Source organism: Bos mutus, unplaced genomic scaffold (assembly GCF_027580195.1).
Source record: "Bos mutus isolate GX-2022 unplaced genomic scaffold, NWIPB_WYAK_1.1 CTG250, whole genome shotgun sequence".
In the NCBI taxonomy this organism is placed as follows: domain Eukaryota; kingdom Metazoa; phylum Chordata; class Mammalia; order Artiodactyla; family Bovidae; genus Bos; species Bos mutus.
This window is the reverse complement of record NW_027219755.1, coordinates 52,709-72,342: the sequence shown is the minus strand read 5'-3', so window position 1 is coordinate 72,342 and position 19,634 is coordinate 52,709. Positions and strand designations below refer to the sequence as shown.

Here is a 19,634-nt window from a genome sequence, read left to right as displayed (position 1 = left end):
TAACAAAAGAATTGCGAGGATTAAGCAGGAAGTGATAGGATAAGTGGCTAAGGCATGTTAATGATTCCACAAACATTAGGAATTATCAATACTCATGTAACTTGCCAGGGATTGTAACAAGCACTAGAAGAACAGACATGAGAAATATAGGCTCTGTCCTCAAGGAAAGGAAGAAAAGAGTTGAGAATGTGAGGCAGACTGAGAAGGTCAGAGGTCTTGGTGTATAAGTAAGTAAATAAGAAAGTACCAGTGTGTACAAGGTGGTGATCAGGAGAGAAGCAGGTGGGAGGACAGCCAGAAATAAAAGTACAAAAAAATGCTAGTCTGTCCTCTTGCTCTTGGTGGAAAACATCAGATACATTTCTGTGTTACACTTTTCCCCAAAATTCCTACTGTATTTTTTGTTTCTTTGCTTTACTATTTATATTTATAAAAATAATTTAGTTTATATTGTAACAATAAATATAAAGAAAATAACCAAGGACTATAAACACATAAGCAGAAATTAAAGAGTAGAGTCACTCCAGAAGGTGCTACTCTTTTTACTTAAGCAGAAATAATACCCAAAGGTCTGTGCCCTGATCCTTAAGAATAACAATAGTTCTTATTGACTGAACTCTCCTAAGAACTAGACACAGGCACAAACATTTTCACACCCAGTTACATCTTCACAGCAAATCTGTGTGACAATGATTCCCAGACCTGGAATAAGGACGCAGCCAGGTGACATCGACAAGGTCCTACAGTCATATGAGACAGAGCAAGAATAAAACTATGGGTCACGTTGACACTCGGTCTACACTTTTAAACTTTCTACCCCTGTCTGCCTTCTGAATTGTTTCCTCGGATCCTTTGCAAGTTCTCTCTAGATTCTCTCAATTTGAACAACCACATAACATGGAATTTACATGGACACAAGTTCAGTTCAGTCACTCAGTCATGTCCAGCTCTTCATGACCCCATGAACCGCAGCACGCCAGACCTCACTGCCCATCACCAACTCCTAGAGTTTACCCAAACACATCTCCATTGAGTCAGTGATGCTATCCAACAATCTCATTCTCTGTTGTCCCCTTCTTCTCCTGCCCTCAATCTTTCCCAGCATCAGGGTCTTTTGAAATGAGTCACCTCTTCACATCAGGTGGCCAAAGTATTGGAGTTTCAGATTCAGCATCAGTCCTTCCAATGAATATCCAGGACTGATCTCCTTTAGGATGGACTGGTTGGATCCCCTTGCAGTCCAAGGGACTCTCAAGAGTCTTCTCCAACACCACAGTTCAAAAGCATCAGTTCTTCAGGACTCAGCTTTCTTTATAGTCCAACTCTCACATCCATATGTGACTGTTGGAAAAACCATAGCTTTGACTAGACAGATTTTTGTCAGCAAAGTAATGTCTCTGCTTTTGAATATGCTGTCTAGGTTGGTCATAACTTTCTTACCAAGGAGTCAGATCAGATCAGATCAGATAAGTCGCTCAGTCGTGTCCGACTATTTGCGACCCCATGAATCGCAGCACGCCAGTCCTCCCTGTCCATCACCAACTCCTGGAGTTGACTCAGACTCACATCCATTGAGTCAGCAATGCTATCCAGCCATCTCATCCTCTGTCGTCCCCTTCTCCTCCTGCCCCCAATCCCTCCCAGCATCAGAGTCTTTTCCAATGAGTCAACTCTTCGCATGAAGTGGCCAAAGTATTGGAATTTCAGCTTCAGCATCATTCCTTCCAAAGAAATCCCAGGGCTGATCTCCTTCAGAATGGACTGGTTGGATCTCTTTGCAGTCCAAGGGACTCTCAAGAGTCTTCTCCAACACCACAGTTCAAAAGCATCAATTCTTCGGCGCTCAGCCTTCTTCACAGTCCAACTCTCATATGCATACATGACCACAGGAAAAACCATAGCCTTGTCTAGACAGTCCTTTATTGGCAAAGTAATGTCTCTGCTTTTTAACATGCTATCTAGGTTGGTCATAATTTTCCTTCCAAGGAGTAAGCGTCTTTTAATTTCATTGCTGCAGTCACCATCTGTAGTGATTTTGGAGCCCAGAAAAATAAAGTCTGTCACTGTTTCCAGTGCTTCCCCATCTATTTGCCATGAAGTGGTGGGACCGGATGCCATGATCTTCGTTTTCTGAATGTTGAGCTTTAAGCCAACTTTTTCACTCTCCACTTTCACTTTCATCAAGAGGCTTTTGAGTTCTTCTTCACTTTCTGCCATAAGGGTGGTATCATCTGCATATCTGAGGTTATTGATATTTCTCCCTGCAATCTTGATTCCAGCTTGTGTTTCTTCCAGTCCAGTGTTTCTCATGATGTACTCTGCATATAAGTTAAATAAACAGGGTGACAATATACTGCCTTGACGAACTCCTTTTCCTATTTGGAACCAGTCTGTTGTTCCATGTCCAGTTCTAACTGTTGCTTCCCTGACCTGCATACAAATTTCTCAAGAGGCAGATCAGGTGGTCTGGTATTCCCATCTCTTTCAGAATTTTCCACAGTTTATTGTGATCCACACAGTCAAAGGCTTTGGCATAGTCAGTACAGCAGAAATAGATGTTTTTCAGGAACTCTCTTGCTTTTTCCATGATCCAGCGGATGTTGGCAATTTGATCTCTGGTTCCTCTGCCTTTTCTAAAACCAGCTTGAACATCAGGAAGTTCATGGTTCACATACTGCTGAAGCCTGGCTTGGAGAATTTTGAGCATTACTTTACTAGCGTGTGAGATGAGTGCAATTGTGTGGTAGTTTGAGCATTCTTTGGCATTGCCTTTCTTTGGGATTGGAATGAAAATTGACCTTTTCCAGTCCTGTGGCCACTGCTGAGTTTTCCAAGTTTGCTGGCATATTGAGTGCAGCACTTTATCAGCATCATCTTTCAGGATTTGGAATAGCTCAACTGGAATTCCATCACCTCCACTAGCTTTGTTCGTAGTGATGGTTTCTAAGGCCCACTTGACTTCACATTCCAGGATGTCTGGCTCTAGGTCAGTGATCACACCATCGTGATTATCTGGGTCGTGAAGATCTTTTTTGTACAGTTCTTCTGTGTATTCTTGCCACCTCTTCTTAATATCTTCTGCTTCTGTTAGGTCCATACCAGTTCTGTCCTTTATCGATCTCATCTGTGCATGAAATGTTCCTTTGACATCTCTGATTTTCTTGAAGAGATCCCTAGTCTTTCCCATTCTGTTGTTTTCCTCTATTTCTTTGCACTGATCACTGAGGAAGGCTTTCTTATCTCTTCTTGCTATTCTCTGGAACTCTGAATTCAGATGCTTATATCTTTCCTTTTCCCCTTTGCTTTTTGCTTCTCTTCTTTACACAGCTATTTGTAAGGCCTCCCCAGACAGCCGTTTTGCTTTTTTGCATTTCTTTTCCATGGGGATGGTCTTGATCCCTGTCTCCTGTACAATGTCACGAACCTCATTCCATAGTTCATCAGGCACTCTATCTACCAGATCTAGACCCTTAAATCTATTTCTCACTTCCACTGTATAATCATAAGGGATTTGATTTAGGTCATACCTGAATGGTCTAGTGGTTTTCCCTACTTTCTTCAATTTAAGTCTGAATTTGGCAATAAGGAGTTCATAGTCTGAGCCACAGTCAGCTCCTGGTCTTGTTTTTGCTGACTGTGTAGAGCTTCTCCATCTTTGGCTGCAAAGAATATAATCAATCTGATTTCAGTGTTGACCATCTGGTGATGTCCATGTATAGAATCTTCTCTTGTGTTGTTGGAAGTGAGTGTTTGTTATGACCAGTACATTTTCTTGGCAAAACTCTATTAGTCTTTGCCCTGCTTCATTGCATATTCCAAGGCCAAATTTGCCTGTTACTCCAGGTGTTTCTTAACTTCGTACTTTTGCATTCCAGTCCCCTATAATGAAAAGGACATCTTTTTTGGGTGTTAGTTCTGAACAGTCTTGTAGGTCTTCATAGAACCGTTCAACTTCAGCTTCTTCAGCATTACTGGTTGGGGCATAGACTTGGATTACTGTGATATTGAATGGTTTGCCTTGGAAACAAACAGAGATCATTCTGTCGTTTTTGAGATTGCACCCAAGTACTGCATTTTGGACTCTCTTGTTGACCATGATGGCCACTCCATTTCTTCTGAGGGATTCCTGCCCGCAGTAATAGATATAATGGTCATCTGAGTTAAATTCACCCATTCCAGTCCATTTCAGTTCGCTGATTCCTAGAATGTCGACATTCACTCTTGCCATTTCTTGTTTGACCACTTCCAATTTGCCTTGATTCATGGACCTGACATTCCAGGTTCCTGTGCAATATTGCTCTTTACAGCATCGGACCTTTCTTCTATCACCAGTCACATCCACAGCTGGGTATTGTTTTTGCTTTGGCTCCATCCCTTCATTCTTTCTGGAATTATTTCTCCACTGATCTCCAGTAGCATATTGGGCACCTACTGACCTGGGGAGTTCCTCTTTCAGTATCCTATCATTTTGCCTTTTCATACTGTTCTCAAGGCAAGAATACTGAAGTGGTTTGCCATTCCCTTCTCCAGTGAACCACATTCTGTCAAATCTGTCCACCATGACCTGCCCGTCTTGGGTTGCCCCAAGGGTATGGCTTAGTTTCATTGAGTTAGATAAGGCTGTGGTCCTAGTGTGATTAGATTGACTAGTTTTCTGTGATTATGGTTTCAGTGTATCTGCCCTCTGATGCCCTCTGGCAACACCTACCGTCTTACTTGGGTTTCTCTTACCTTGGGCATGGGGTATCTCTTCACAGCTGCTCCAGCAAAGCGCAACCATTGCTCCTTAACTTGGACGAGGGGTATCTCCTCACTGCTGCCCTTCCTGACCTTCAATGTGGGATAGCTCCTCTAGGCCCTCCTGCTCCCGTGCAGCCACGGCTCCTTGGACGTGGGGTTGGTCCTCCTGGCCACCGCCCCCGGCCTCGGCCCTGCAGTTGCTCCTCCCTGCCGCCGCCCTTGGCCTTGGGCTTAGGGGCGTGGGGTAAGTGTCTTTTAACTTCATAGCTGAAATCACCATCTGCAGTGATTTTGGAGCCCAGAAAAATAAAGTCTGTCACTGTTTCCACTGTTTCCCCATCTATTTGCCATGAAGTGATGGGACCGGATGCCATGATTTTAGTTTTCTGAATGTTGAGCTTTAAGCCAACTTTTTCACTCTCCACTTTCACTGTCATCAAGAGGCTCTTTAGTTCTTTTCACTTTCTGCCATATGGGTGGTGTCATCTGAATATTTGAGGTTATTGATATTTCTCCCGGCAATCTTGATTCCAGCTTGTGCTTCATCCAGCCCAGGTTTTCTAATGATGTACTCTGCATAGAAGTTAAATAAGCAGGGTGACAATATACAGCCTTGACGTACTCCTTTTCCTATTTGGAACCAGTCTGTTGTTCCACATCCAGTTCTAACTATTGCTTCCTGACCTGCATACAGGTTTCTCAAGAGGCAGATCAGGTGGTCTGGTATTCTCATCTCTTTCAGAATTTTCCACAGTTTATTGTGATCCACACAGTCAAAGGTTTTGGCATAGCCAATAAAGCAGAAATAGATGTTTTTTGGAAGTCTCTTGCTTTTTTGATGATCCAGCGGATGTTGGCAACTTGACCTCTGGTTTCTCTGCCTTTTCTAAATCCAGCTTGACCAACTTGAAGTTCATGGTTCATATACTTTTGAAGCCTGGCTTGGAGAATTTTGAGTATTACTTTACTAGCGTGTGACATGGGTGCAATTGTGCAGTAGTCTGAACATTCTTTGGCATTGCCTTTCTTTGGGAATGGAATGAAAACTGAATGTTTCCAATCCTGTGGCCACTGCTGAGTTTTCCAAATTTGCTGGCATATTGAGTGCAGCACTTTATCAGCATCATCTTTTAGAATTTGAAATAGCTCAACTGGAATTCCATCACCTCCACTAGCTTTGTTCGTAGTGATGCTTCCTAAGGCCCGCTTGACTTCACATTCCAGGATGCCTGGCTCTAGGCGAGTGATCACACCATCATGATTATCTGGGTCGTAAGGATCTTTTTTGTACAGTTCTTCTGTGTATTCTTGCCACCTCTTCTTAATATCTTCTGCTTCTGTTAGGTCCATACCATTTCTGTCCTTTATTGATCCCATCTTTGCATGAAATGTTCCCTTGGTATCTCTAATTTTCTTGAAGAGATCTCTAGTCTTTCCCATTCTGTTGTTTTCCTCTATTTCTTTGCACTGATCACTGAGGGAGGCTTTCTTATCTCTCCTTGCTATTCTTTGGAACTCTGCATTCAAATGGGTATATCTTTCCTTTTCTCCTTTGCTTTTCGCTTCTCTTCTTTTCACAGCTATTTGTAAGACCTCCTCAGACAGCCATTTTGCTTTTTTTCATTTCTTTTCCATGGGGATGTTCTTGATCCCTGTCTCCTGTACAAAGTCATGAACCTCCATCCATAGTTCATCAGGCACTGTGTCTATCAAATCTAGACCCTTAAATCTATTTCTCACTTCCACTGTATAATCGTAAGGGATTTGATTTACATCATATCTAAATGATGTAGTGATTTATCCTACTGTATTCAATTTAAGTCTGAATTTGTCAATAAGCAGTTCATGATCTGAGCCATAGTCAGCTCCTGGTCTTGTTTTTGCTGACTGTATAGAGCTTCTCCAACTTTCGCTGCAAAGAATATAATCAATCTGATTTTGGTGTTGACCATCCGGTGATGTCCATATGTAGAGTCTTCTCTTGTATTGTTGGAAGAAGGTGTTTGCTGTGATCAGTGTGTTCTCTTGGCAGAACTCTATTGTCCTTTGCCCTGCTTCATCCCGTATTCCAAGGCCAAATTTGCCTGTTACTCCAGGTGTTTCTTGACTTCCTACTTTGCATTCCAATCCCCAGTAACATCTTTTTTGGATGTTAGTTCTAAAAGGTCTTGTAGGTCTTGTTAGAACCGTTAAACTTCAGCTTCTTCAGCATTATTGGTTGGGGGATACACTTGGATTACCATGATATTGAATGGCCTGCCTTGGAAACAAACAGAGATCATTCTGTCGTTTTTGAGATTGCATCCAAGTACTGCATTTTGGACTCTTTTGTTGACTACAATGGCTACTCCATTTCTATTAAGAGATTCTTGCCCACAGTAGTAGACATACTGGTCGTCTGAGTCAAATTCACCCATTCCAGTCCATCTTAGTTCACTGATTCCTAGAATGTTGATGTTCACTCTTGTCGTCTCTTGTTTGACCACTTCCAATTTGCCTTGATTCATAGACCTAACATTCCAGGTTTCTATGGAATACTGCTCTTTACAGCATCAGATCTTGATTCTATCACCAGTCACATCCACAACTGGGTGCTGTTTTTGCTTTGGCTCCATCCCTTCATTCTTTCTGGAGTTAGTTCTCCACTGATCTCCAGTAGCATACTGGGCACCTACCGACCTGGGGACTTCATCTTTCAGTGTCCTATCTTTTTACCTTTACATACCATTGATAGGGTTCCCAAGGCAAGAATCATGGATACAAAGCTTAGGACTATTTTGTAAGCATGCTGTCTGGAGTGTGCATATAGAGCATACTCAAAGGAAGGGTGGAAACCAACAGGACAGAACCAAAACATGGTGATGCAAAGGTTTGTTTGGTCTTTGCTCAGATGTGCTTCCAAACATTATTAGCAGAGCCAAGAATAATCTAATGATATTTACTTATAGCGTTATTTTATGTACACAAGCATACAACTTTTTTCCTATTGAGAAGCATTAAAAATAATGTAGGGCATGTGTTTAAGTCCTTGTATCCAAGGACTTTATACACATGCCCTTTATTTCTGTTAACTGATCATCTCACTTGGCCTTTTCAGAGAGGAATACCATCAAAACATAAAACTTGGGAATCTAAGCTCATTTATTTTCTATGTAACCACAAGTCATAAATCTAATAGCCAAAGGAAATTTTTTTTTAATTTTTTTCAAAATCGATTTTATTGCAGCCAAAACAGTGGAAATTTTTAAATATGGGTACTGAATGTACTAAAAATTTCTTCCCATTTTTCCTGAATGGAATACCTTCGAATAAAAATTGTTTTAATTGTAGTAAAATACACATAAAGTTTACTAGTTTCACCACCTTTAAGTGCACAGTTCACTGGTATTAAATACATTCACACTGTTGTACAATCATCACCACCTTCCAGCCACAGATCTCCTTTCATCTGGCAGAACTGAAAATCTGTACCCATTAAACAACAATTCCTCTTTCCCAAAAGCTTCTGGCACCCACTATTCTATATCTTGTATCCATGAATTTAGTACTCTAGGAACCTCCTATTAGTAGAATCATACAGTATTTGTCCTTTGTGACTGGCTTATTCCACTTAGTTTAATTTCCTCAAGGTTCATCTGTGTTATAGCATGTTTCAGAATTTTCTTCTTTTGTAAGGCCAAATAATATTCCACTCTATGTATATATGCTACACTTTATTGATTCATCTGTCAATGGACTCTTGGATGCCTCCACCTTTTTGTTGTTGAGAATAATGCTGTTATAACATGCATGTAGAGGTATCTCTTTAAGACCCTTCTTCCAATTCTTTTGTGTTTATACTCTAAAGTAGGATTGCTAGGTCATATGACAATTCTATCTTTAACTTTTCTGAGCAAACATCAACTTGATTTCCATAGTGGCTGTACTAGTTTACATTCCTACAAGCAATGAATAAGGTTTCTAATTTCTCTACCTCTTTGCCAACACTTGTCATTCTCTTTCTCTCTCTCTTTTTTTTAAATTTTATTTTATTTTTAAACTTTGAACAATATTGTATTAGTTTTGCCAAATATCGAAATGAATCCGCCACAGGTATACCTGTGTTCCCCATCCTGAACCCTCCTCCCTCCTCCCTCCCCATACCCTCCTTCTGGGTCGTCCCAGTGCACCAGCCCCAAGCATCCAGTATCGTGCATCGAACCTGGACTGGCGATTCGTTTCATACATGATATTATACATGTTTCAATACCATTCTCCCAAATCTCCCCACCCTCTCCCTCTCCCACAGAGTCCATAAGACTGATCTATACATCAGTGTCTCTTTTGTTGTCTCGTACACAGGGTTATTGTTACCATCTTTCTAAATTCCATATATATGCATTAGTATGCTGTATTGGTGTTTTTCTTTCTGGCTTACTTCACTCTGTTTAATAGCAGACATCTTAAAGGTTGTGAGGTGGCATTTCACTATAGTCTGAAAAGAATATCTTGGTTTCAAAAGTACTTAGAGTAATTCCAGGTATTTTAGAGGTCACGGGTAGGTAGCAACAGCAGTACCCAAGTCCACATTCTCCTTCCCTTTGGGTGCCATGTTCTATATGCTTCCTAATAAACAGGCATTTCAGGGCACATTACACCCACATTCCAGGAAGCACAACTGCCTGGCTCATTTTGTCTCATCTCCTTTCTGTTTTACATTTCAAGTGGGTATTTTTTTCTGAGCTTCCTTTGATGGGTGTATAATTATCAAGTATATTAAAAAATTCAAATTACTATTATTATTTTTTTAAGTCAGTAAGTCTGTCAAAGCAGAGTACAGGATGGAAGATAAGGACACAGGATCTAGGCTTCCCTTGGCTATATACCTGGAGGATAGTATTTTCTCAGTAAATATTCACCAAATTATGGTGAGTGAACTAACCACAAGGAATGACAGGAGTGTCTACTGTGCATATAATCCAGAGTTCCAAACACTCCCTGAAAGTTATACTTCTTTAAGATGCAGAAGAAAAGAAAACAGAATCAGAGTTCAGGAAAAGACTAGCCAATGGCCAATTCCATGCTCCACCATCACAGCAGTTGCATCAGGGTCTATGTGAAGCACTTCACACTTAGTGACCTATTTTGTCCTCACAACAGCTCAAGGGGTTGGTACTGTTAGTTACCTTGTAAGACAGATAAAACTGAGGTACATAGAAACAGAATTCTCAGTTACCTACTCTACCTCAGTTCTATATTCTATACTGCCTCCCTGGTGAAAACTATTTATTAATGGATAAATTGTCAAAGTCTCCCCAGCATCTACATACCCTGTAATTCTCAAAGCTCAACAGTTTCACATAAAGTCCTCCAAGGAGATAATCACCTTTGAAAAGATGTCCTCATTTCCCACAGCAAAATTCCATCTGTAAAACACTTAAAAGTCATGTTTCCCTATAGGAACCTCTCCAGCACTAGACAAACCATTTAGCCTTTTATTCTCAGAATTATGTGGTTATCAGTGGATAAAATTGTGGCAACTGAGGAAGACTGAGTCCAGAAATCTATCTCAGTAAGTTATTAAATCACATGCACACAAAGCTAATAAACGAACAAAGAAACAAAACATGGTATCCGATGAAAATGTCTGTTGAAAATACCTAATGCTAAAAAATGTGCTCTATTGGGAAAAAAAGGATCAACGCTTTTGAGAGAGTCATTTCCTAGGCAGGTTGATAGGGAGTCTAGGGGTCCCCAAGGAGAGAGGGGTCTGGAATTCTCAAGGAGGAAGAAAGGACAAACTTTTTTCTTTCTCCACATTCCTTAGGATTATATAACAATAATGTATCCTGCCTAAGGACAGTCTTTGGATTAAACCTTCTGTTATCTTAAAATGTAAATTATGGGAATAGGTCTGCTGAGGTCTTTACAACCTCCAGACATTCTTTGGATTCATTGGAGAGTATATAATTTCATTGCTAACACTAGCAAGCGGGTACTCTTTCTGCCCCCTTCTGATGCCTATGTCAGAAGCTTTCTCTGTCTCCTTTATACTTTAATAAAACTTTCTTACACAAAAGCTCTGAGCGATCAAGCCTCATCTCTGGCCCCAGATTGAATCCTTCTCCTCCGGGGGCCAAGAATCCCGGTGTCTTCTTGTGATTCAACAACAACCTTTCACTTTCATGTAACTTGAAAATAAAAATCAAACTAAAAGCAATGAAACTTATATACTTTATTAAAAGAACATGTGAGAATGCTCTGATGTGCATACCTGAGGTGCAACTGACATTTTCTTCCTTAAATCATGAAGTCCAATGTTGGTTGTCCAGATCCCATCAATCCAAATGTCAGGTTCTTCAGGTTCTGACAATCTAAAAAGAGCAGTGATGAGGGAACTTTTTCCAGCTCCTGTTCTTCCCACAATGCCACGCTGTAAAGAGACCCAGAGCAATTAAACCCTGATTGTTGAAAACGAATTTTCAAAGTTCTATTATATGTAAAGTGTAGTCTATAGTTTCTCAAGCATGGTCCTGGAGACATTTGGGTCCAGATAATTCATTGTTGGGGGGTCTGGGGACTGTCTTGCATATTGTAAGATGTTTGACAGCAGCAATGAACTCTACCCACTAGATACCAGATGCAACCCCCAAATTGTGGCAACCAAAAATGGCAGATATTTACAAGTGCCCCTCCTTGAGACCACCATCAACCCAAGCATATGTAATATAAACGTGAGTGATTTTATGCCTTTTTACAGTTTTATTTATTTATGCAGTTTTATTCAGATTTCCCAAAAGTGAAAGTGAAGTTGCTCAGTCGTTTCCAACTCTTTGTGACCCCATGGACTATAACCTACTAGGCTCCTCCATGGGATTTTCCAGGCAAGACTACTGGAGTGGGTTGCCATTTCCTTCTCCAGAGGATCTTCCCAACCCAGGGATCGAACTCAGGTCTCCTGCATTGTAGGCAGACGCTTTACCATCTGAACCACCAGGGAAGTCAGATTTCCCTGAAGGAATGCTTAATATGCTAAAAATTGTTTGTTTTCTGTGATTATCACATAGTATCCATTATGTGGTAGGCTAAAAGGGGGAGACATATTTTGTGTGTGGTGTATGTGTATACATGTATATGTATGTGTGTAATTAACATTCATAAATAAAGCAAGAAGATAACTTAAAAAAAATCTGCTGGCAGTGAAAAAACAGCAGTCTCCTAAGTGGTGCATAGGAAGTCAGTTTTTAAATTAGGTTTATTCCTACTGCCTGGGTAATCTGACTTTGAGAATTACACGGGTAATTGTACAGAGATGTCAGCAAGTCATAAGTGTTATACACAAACAATTACTCACTTTCTCAGGGATCTTTTAAGAGGAGTTATTCTTTGGTATAAAAATGAAATCACTTCCTGATATTAAATATCTTAATTACATTCTATCTTGAAACAACTTAAAATATAAAATAGACAAAATGCACATAATGAGATTAAAAACAACACAAAGAAAATTTTATATTTACATGGGACCTTTCATCAGAGCAGCACAAAAGGCAGTTTATTAAAAACTTAATACTTACAATTGAATTTTGGAAAAATAAAAAATACATGTCGTGTCAGTCTATTTATTAATACTAAAGCAGAGAGAAATTAAATGACTAACAATAAAGTGAAAGAATCTATACAGTGCAGGTTAAATGCTGGTAAGGAATAAAACTGCATTCAAATATGTATGTAGAAACTGGCCTTTTTTACTAATGAGTTTGAAAGTAAAAGAAAGTATTAGCCACTCAGTCTTGTCCAGCTCTTTGCAACACCATGGAATGTAGCCTGCCAGGCTCCTCTGTCCATGGAATTCTCAAAGCAAGAATAGTACAGTGGGTTGCCATTTCCTACTCCAGGGGATTTTCCTGACCCAGGGATGGAACTCGGGTCTCCTGCCTTGCAGGCAGATTCTTTATCATCTGAGCCACCAGGGAAGCCCAACTGCAAATTCCCTGAAGGAAGCTTCCCAAGAGATGATTTCATCTCTATTTAGAATCTGGAACTGATGACAGTGTAAGACATGCTTTTGATCATTTGTAAAACAGTAAAATTTTAAAACTCAGCTTTAAATGGAACAACTAAATCTTTCTGAGCAATATAATCAGAATTCTTGGAAATTTTCATATTTTCTGAATTGAATCATATTTTCTGATTTGAATCTCTAAAGTGTCACATCTTAGTCTGTCAAATCAATCATGGCATTTCAAAGCAGAATTTACCTTTAAAGAGATTAAACATAAGAAAAAGCGGGTTTAGCTAATTTTATTATCTTACGAAGATAATACAATGTCTATAAGATAATTTGTTGTTGTTGTTTAGTTGCTCAGTCATGTCCAACTCTTTGCAACCCCATGGACTGCAGCACACCAGGCCTCCCTGTTCTTCATCATCTCCCTGAGCTTGCTCAAACTCATGTCCATTGAGTCGGTGATGCCACCCAACCATCTTAATCCTCTGTCATCCCCTTCTCCTCCTGCCTTCAATCTTTCCCAACAGGGTCTTTCCCAATAAATTGGCTCTTCTCATCAGATAGCCAAAGTACTGGAGCTTCAGCTTCAGCATGTTTTTCCAATGAATATTCAGGATTGATTTCCTTTAGGATTTACTGGTTTGATCTCCTTGCTGTTCAAGGGACTCCGAAGAGTCTTCTTCAACACCACATTTCAAAAGCATCAGTTATTTGGTGCTCAGCCTTCCTTACATTCCAACACTCACATCCATACATGACTACTGCAAAAACCATAGCTTTGATTATATGGACTTTTGTTGGCGAAGTAATGTCTCTGCTTTTTAATACACTGTCTAGGTTTCTCATAGACTTTTCTTCCAAGGAGCAAGCGTCTTAATTTTATGGCTGCAGTCACCGACCACAGGGATTCTGGAGACCAAGAAAATAAAGTCTGTCAATGTTTCCATTGTTTCCCCATCTATTTGTCACAAAGTGATGGGATTGGATGCCATGATTGTTGTTTATTGAATGTTGAGTTTTAAGCCAGCTTTTTCACTCTCCTCTTTCACTTTTAGTCTTTAGTTCTTTTTCACTTTCTGCCATAAGGTTGGTGTCATCTGCATAACTGAGTTTATTGATATTTTTCACAGCAGTCTTGATTCCAGCTTGAGCTTCATCCAGCCCAGCATTTCACACGATGAACTTTGCATATAAGTTGAATAAGCAGGATAACAATATACAGCCTTGACGTACTTTTTCCAATTTTTAACCAGTCTTTTGTTCCATGTCCAGTTCTAACTCTTGTTTCTTGACCTGAATACAGGTTTCTCAGGACATTTTTTTACCTTATTTTAAACCCTAATCTGTATAATACAGATGGGCCATTCTCTGCACACAAACAGGTTGTAGTGTGTACATATGTGGCTCATATGTGTGTACAGGCAGAACTTGAAGATATTTTGGATTTGGTTTCAGACAACCTCAATCATGTGAAAATCACAAAATAAAGTTATATGAATTTTTTGTTTCTCTGTTCAAATAAATTGATGTTTATACTATATTGTAGTCTACTGTGTACAGTAGCATTATATATTAAAATGATGTACAACCTTAATTTTCAATAGTTTATTGCTAAAAGAATGCTAACCATCACCTGAGCCTTTAACATTAAAATACACTGATCTCAGATCAGAATAACAAATATAATAATAATGAAACAGTTTACAATATTGCGAGAATTACAAAAATGTGACACAGATACATGAAGTTAGCAAATGCTGTAGGAAAAATGGTGCCAATATACTTGCTTGATACAGTGTTGCCATAAATGTACAATCTGTTTAAAAAATGCATTATCTGTGAGGCACAATAAAACAGATGTGCCTATATTTCTGGGTGTTCTCATACACAAATCAACACATATCAGGACACAAGTGAGAACTGTATCTGTGAGAATGTGTGTTTGTTCCCATGTTATCAGCTCCACTGAAACTGATCCATCTGTACAAACAGGAACATTTGTAGACTTTGGGTAAATGGACTGAGATATGTAGGAGCACTGAGGACTGCTCATAACCACAGGTCTGTGAACTCCATACTCCAGTGAGGAGAATAAAAGAAAAACAAACACAAAAAAAGGGGGGGACTTCCGTGGCAGTCCAGTGGTTAAGATTCTGTACTTCCTCTGTAGGAGGTGTGAATTCAATCCCTCATCAGAGAACTAAGATCCCACATGCTGCGTGGCCACAGGCCCCCCCAAAAAGAAAAAGACAACTCAAAGAAAATCTGGCTCTGGCTATCCTGCCATTCAGTCATCAAAACTATAGTCTGAATGTCTTTTCTGGGTAACCAAAGGGTTTTACCAATTGCCCGTGGAGAGGGTCACTAGTATCAGTAAGCTCACATTATTCAATCTAAAGACACTTGGAGGGCTTCCCTGGTGGCTCAGTGGTAAAGAATCCACCTGCCAGTACAGGAGACATGTGTGCAATCCCTCATCCAGGAGAATCCCACATGCCACAGAGCAACTAAGCCCGTGTGCCACAACTATTGAGCCTGTGCTCTACAACACAGGAACCAAAACTACTGAGCCACAACTACTGAAGCCCTCACACGCTACAGACTGTGCTTTGTAACAGGAGAGGCCACCACAATGAGAAGCTCAGGCACACAACTAGAGGAGTCCCCGTTCACCACAACTAGAGAAAAGCCCAAGCAGAAACAAAGACTCAGCTCAGACAAAAATAAATAAATAAAAGTATAAAGACATTGGAGAAAATCTTTTTTTATTTGCTTTGAAATGGCCACTTTCTGTTTTTCCAACCAGGTTTGTCTCTGATGATATCAACTTGTTACACATTTGCACCTGGATTTCTCTGCACACACCAAACTCAACATAATCAACACCCAATGCCCTACACAAAGCAACCCATTCCTCCTCTTTCCCATGTTACTCTCATGACTTCATTCCCAGCCTCAGGGGCTGAACTGTCCACCTCACTTCCCTGAGTCCAGCATGGTGCCAAGCCCTGAAGACGCTACCTTTGCAGTGTGTTATGACTCAGTTCCTCATTTTAAGAGCCACAGTCAGCACTGGAGTGCCAGGCTGCATTACCTTTTAAAAAACAAATTAAAACAAACTTTATGATTTATAAAAAATATGTTTTATGATTATGATCCTTAATCATAATCAGTATAAATTTGAAAAATAAATAATAGCTATACTCAGCACTCTGAAAAAAACATTTTCAAGATGATGTTTTTACTTTCTAGACTTCTGTATGTGTTCTTAAAGACACATGTTCCCATATATAAACAAAATGGGATTAATATGAACATATTGTTATGTGTTTTCATTTAGTATTTCATAAGAATATTTATTTTAATGGCTACAAAATATTACAGTATATGTGATCAATTAACAAACCCCCTACTTCTGGATATTTAGGCAGTTTTCAATAATTTGTTATTATAAATAACTCTGCTAAATATCCTTGAAGCTAAATCTTCTTTTTTGCAAATACTCTCAAGGATTTCCTTCAGATAAATTCTCAAATGTGGAACTACTGAGAATCAAGTGTGAACATTTTCAGAGGAAGCTGTTAAGCTGTTAACCTACTCTCCAGAAATACGATACCATTTTCTACTCCCACTCAATTCCTTGCACATTCACAAACCCAAGTGTTATATCTTTGTTTTAATCGACATCAGTTTGATTCCAAAAAGGGGAATCACTTTTCCAGGACATTTTCCTGGAGGCACAACAGCTCCAGGCTCCCCACCTCCTGCATCTGCCCACTCTGGTCCTCAGGCTCTCACTTCTCAGATTAAACTCCCAAAGGCCACAGGCTCTGTGCCCATCACTCCGCCCTAGGATGTTTCTTCTACAAAACTGTTCCCACTGACCTCTCCATCCTTCATGTGCACAAGTTGGCTTCCTTGGGGTGACTCGGGAGTTGTCAGGGTTGAACATGTAATTTTCTGCTGCACACCTGGTAGCTGATTTTCCTGAATTCTCTGCAGGTGCCTCGTTCTTCATTCACTGGATCAAGGCATCATGCTTTTGCTTATGTTGAGTCCACCTCCTAAAGAACTTTTCACATGCATTTCTGCTGAATGCATCTCCACCAGCTGAAACCCTAACCACACATCACTAAGTCTGTCTCACATGCCTAAATCCTTGGAAATACTCTCCCTGTCCCATCATGTGGGCTTGTCCCAACCCTAACAGATGTTATGTCATTTTTGTAAAAAAAAAAAAAAAAAAAAACTGTTATGTTATTTTTGTGAAAACCTCTAAAAAATTATGACCTCTTTCTAGCTTACAAAGCTAATATAGTCATTTTCTTGTTTCTTCAGATGAACTGTACATGTTGACAGCAGAATCTGTATTGGATTTGACTCATTTGTATTACCTATGGTGTCCTGAGAAAAAGAAGCTTCCATTGGGAACTGAGATTTTTAAATCAGGCCAGACAAATTTATGGAAAATCTATTACTATATTATTTAGGTATATGATAAACCAGACAGAGAAACACAACAGATGGATCCTACAGCTATAGATACTTCAAATGGCCAACACCTCTTTTCTCATGGGATAGACAACTTGGGTATAAGTGGTTATGGTCATTTAATACCCAATGAATTGATGGCCATCTTTATCCAAGCAATTACTCTGATCCCTATGCTGGGTGTTTTACATGTCTTATCTTGTTTAAGTTGTACAACAACCCTACAGGTTACATCCTATTGCTTCCATTTTGGAAAAGAAAAGATTGAGGTTTAGTTAGATTAATTAGTCTGCCTGAAATGTCAGAACCCATAAGTCACAGGATGGGACTCAAATCCACATCCTCGGGCTCTTCTCCATCTGCTGATGGCCTGGCACCTTATCATGTCCCTCTGTGTAGCCAGAACAGAGAAACTGGGGAGAAGTCAGTGTAGCTGCAGTTAAAGGCACAGGCCTAACATAGAGATCCTATAGCCAGAGAGTTAAAGCATGATGTGGACACAGGCATGTTCATGGTGAGTGGGAGCAAGAGTGTGCCTGAGGTCAGGTAGGCCAGCTGTCAGCAGGAAGAACCGGCACCCACAGCCGGGCTGAGAGAAATCTGCAGCTGAGTGGGGCACATGGTGCCTGGGGAACAGACCAGACAGACCTCGTGCCTTGCTTAAGGAGCAAGATTCATATTTCATCCCATCAGGTGGTGAAAGAGCCATGCATACGCTCAGCAATCTCTGACTACCTTGCTCAGCAGTCTCTGACTCCAGTTCCAGGCAGGGCTGAGCCTGTGGGAAATTCCTCCTGTCCCCACAGAAGGCTGCTGTGGAGAAGGACAGACAGCAGGATGAAAATGGCCCGCGATGAAGACAGACTCCATGGAAAGATGCAAATAAATGCAGTAAAATCACAGAATTAGATTATACTGTAAAGACCCGATTTATAGAATATAAACGTAAGTAAATCTGTAGGGTAAGTGGTACAGAGCTTTCTAGTGTCTACTGCTCTGTCACAATAGGGGTTTGGGTGATTCATGAGCTCAGTTTCAAACTGTCAAAGCACATTTCTTGGAAATCACATGCTATCAGTTATCGAACCCTGCCCATGGGAGAGAAAGGACTTTACTAGGAGGTCCTGCAATGCTGAGAAAGTGATCTGAATGGGTCTGAGACCCTGCATTTCTAAGAAGCTCCAGGAGATGCAGGTGCTGCTGCTCTGGCACCACAGTCTGAGTCACAAGGAATGAGGAAGCCAGCAGGGGAAGAAGGACAAGCTGAGAGTGAAGGGAGGGGTTTACAAGAAAACATTACATAAAAAAGAGAAAATATAGAAAACTAATATTTTTGCACATTATAGAAAGGTCTAGTAAGCATCTGTAAAAATGTATTACCCAAGTAAGAGCCGTGAGCAAAAACAAACAAATCAATCTACCTCAAGAGATGGAAAATGCTTTAATATGGCCCAGGACTCTCTAAAACGATCAAATAAACCACAAAATCATCTAAATGAAAAATGCAGCCCATGTTCAGAATCTAACCAGGAAGCCTAGCATGCTATTTACCTCAAGCTGATTTTTTTTTTTTTTTTTTTTTTTGGCTGTGCTGGGTCATGGTTGCTTTGGGCAGGCTGTCTCCAGTTGTGATGAGTGGAAGCTACTCCTTGTTGCAGTGAACTGACTTCTCACTGAGGTGGCTGCTTTTGTTGCTGAGCACAAGCTTTAGTAGTTGTGGCATGTAGGCTCAGTAGTTGTGGCACGTGGACTCAGCAGTTGTGGCGCACAGGCTCAGTTGCTCTGCGGCATGTGAAATCTTCTCGGTTCAGATCAAGGATTGAACCAGTGTCCCCTGCATTGAAAGGTCGATTCTTCTCCACTGCACCACCAGGGAAGTCCTGGTTCTTTATTTTCACTTGTCATTTCTTCTATGGATTAAAGTCCCACATAGTACCTACTACACTTTCCTATTGATGGTAACTTCCAGGAATCGTGACAGCAGAGGAAACGAGGGAAAGAGAATAAAGCCCCCCTTCTGCTGAGCTGGTTCACTCCCATGTCTCCTCCCCACCCACGGCTGCTGCTGCTGCTGCTAAGTCGCTTCAGTCGTGTCTGACTCTGTGCGACCCCATAGATGGCAGCCCACCAGGCTCCCCCGTCCCTGGGATTCTCCAGGCCAGAACACTGGAGTGGGTTGCCATTTCCTTCTCCCACAGCAGCTTCTCTCAATCAAATCCAACACCAAAGGGGGTGTCCTGGAGTGACAGGGGTGGGGACCTGTGAGCAGGAGAGGAAACCTGGGATGTACACAGGTGGAGTGAAATGGCTTCATGAACATGCTGCCTGGGTTTCATCTCCCCACACAGAAATGAAACTAATGGCGATACTGTGTCAAGTTGCTGCAGTTATTAATTCAGTCTCCAAATTTAAT

General features: G+C 40.6%; 1 protein-coding gene across 1 annotated transcript in view; it reads right to left on the bottom strand.

Annotated features, from left to right (window-relative positions):
* LOC102286098 (ATP-binding cassette sub-family C member 4) overlaps positions 1-19,634 on the bottom strand; it is a gene marked incomplete at its 5' end in the record, with an annotated part of 98,122 nt that overhangs the window by 27,017 nt on the left and 51,471 nt on the right. Inside the window, one exon of the mRNA XM_070366901.1 lies at positions 10,994-11,152. Coding sequence (XP_070223002.1) covers positions 10,994-11,152 — 159 coding nt within the window. The remainder of the gene's footprint in view (positions 1-10,993; positions 11,153-19,634) is intronic.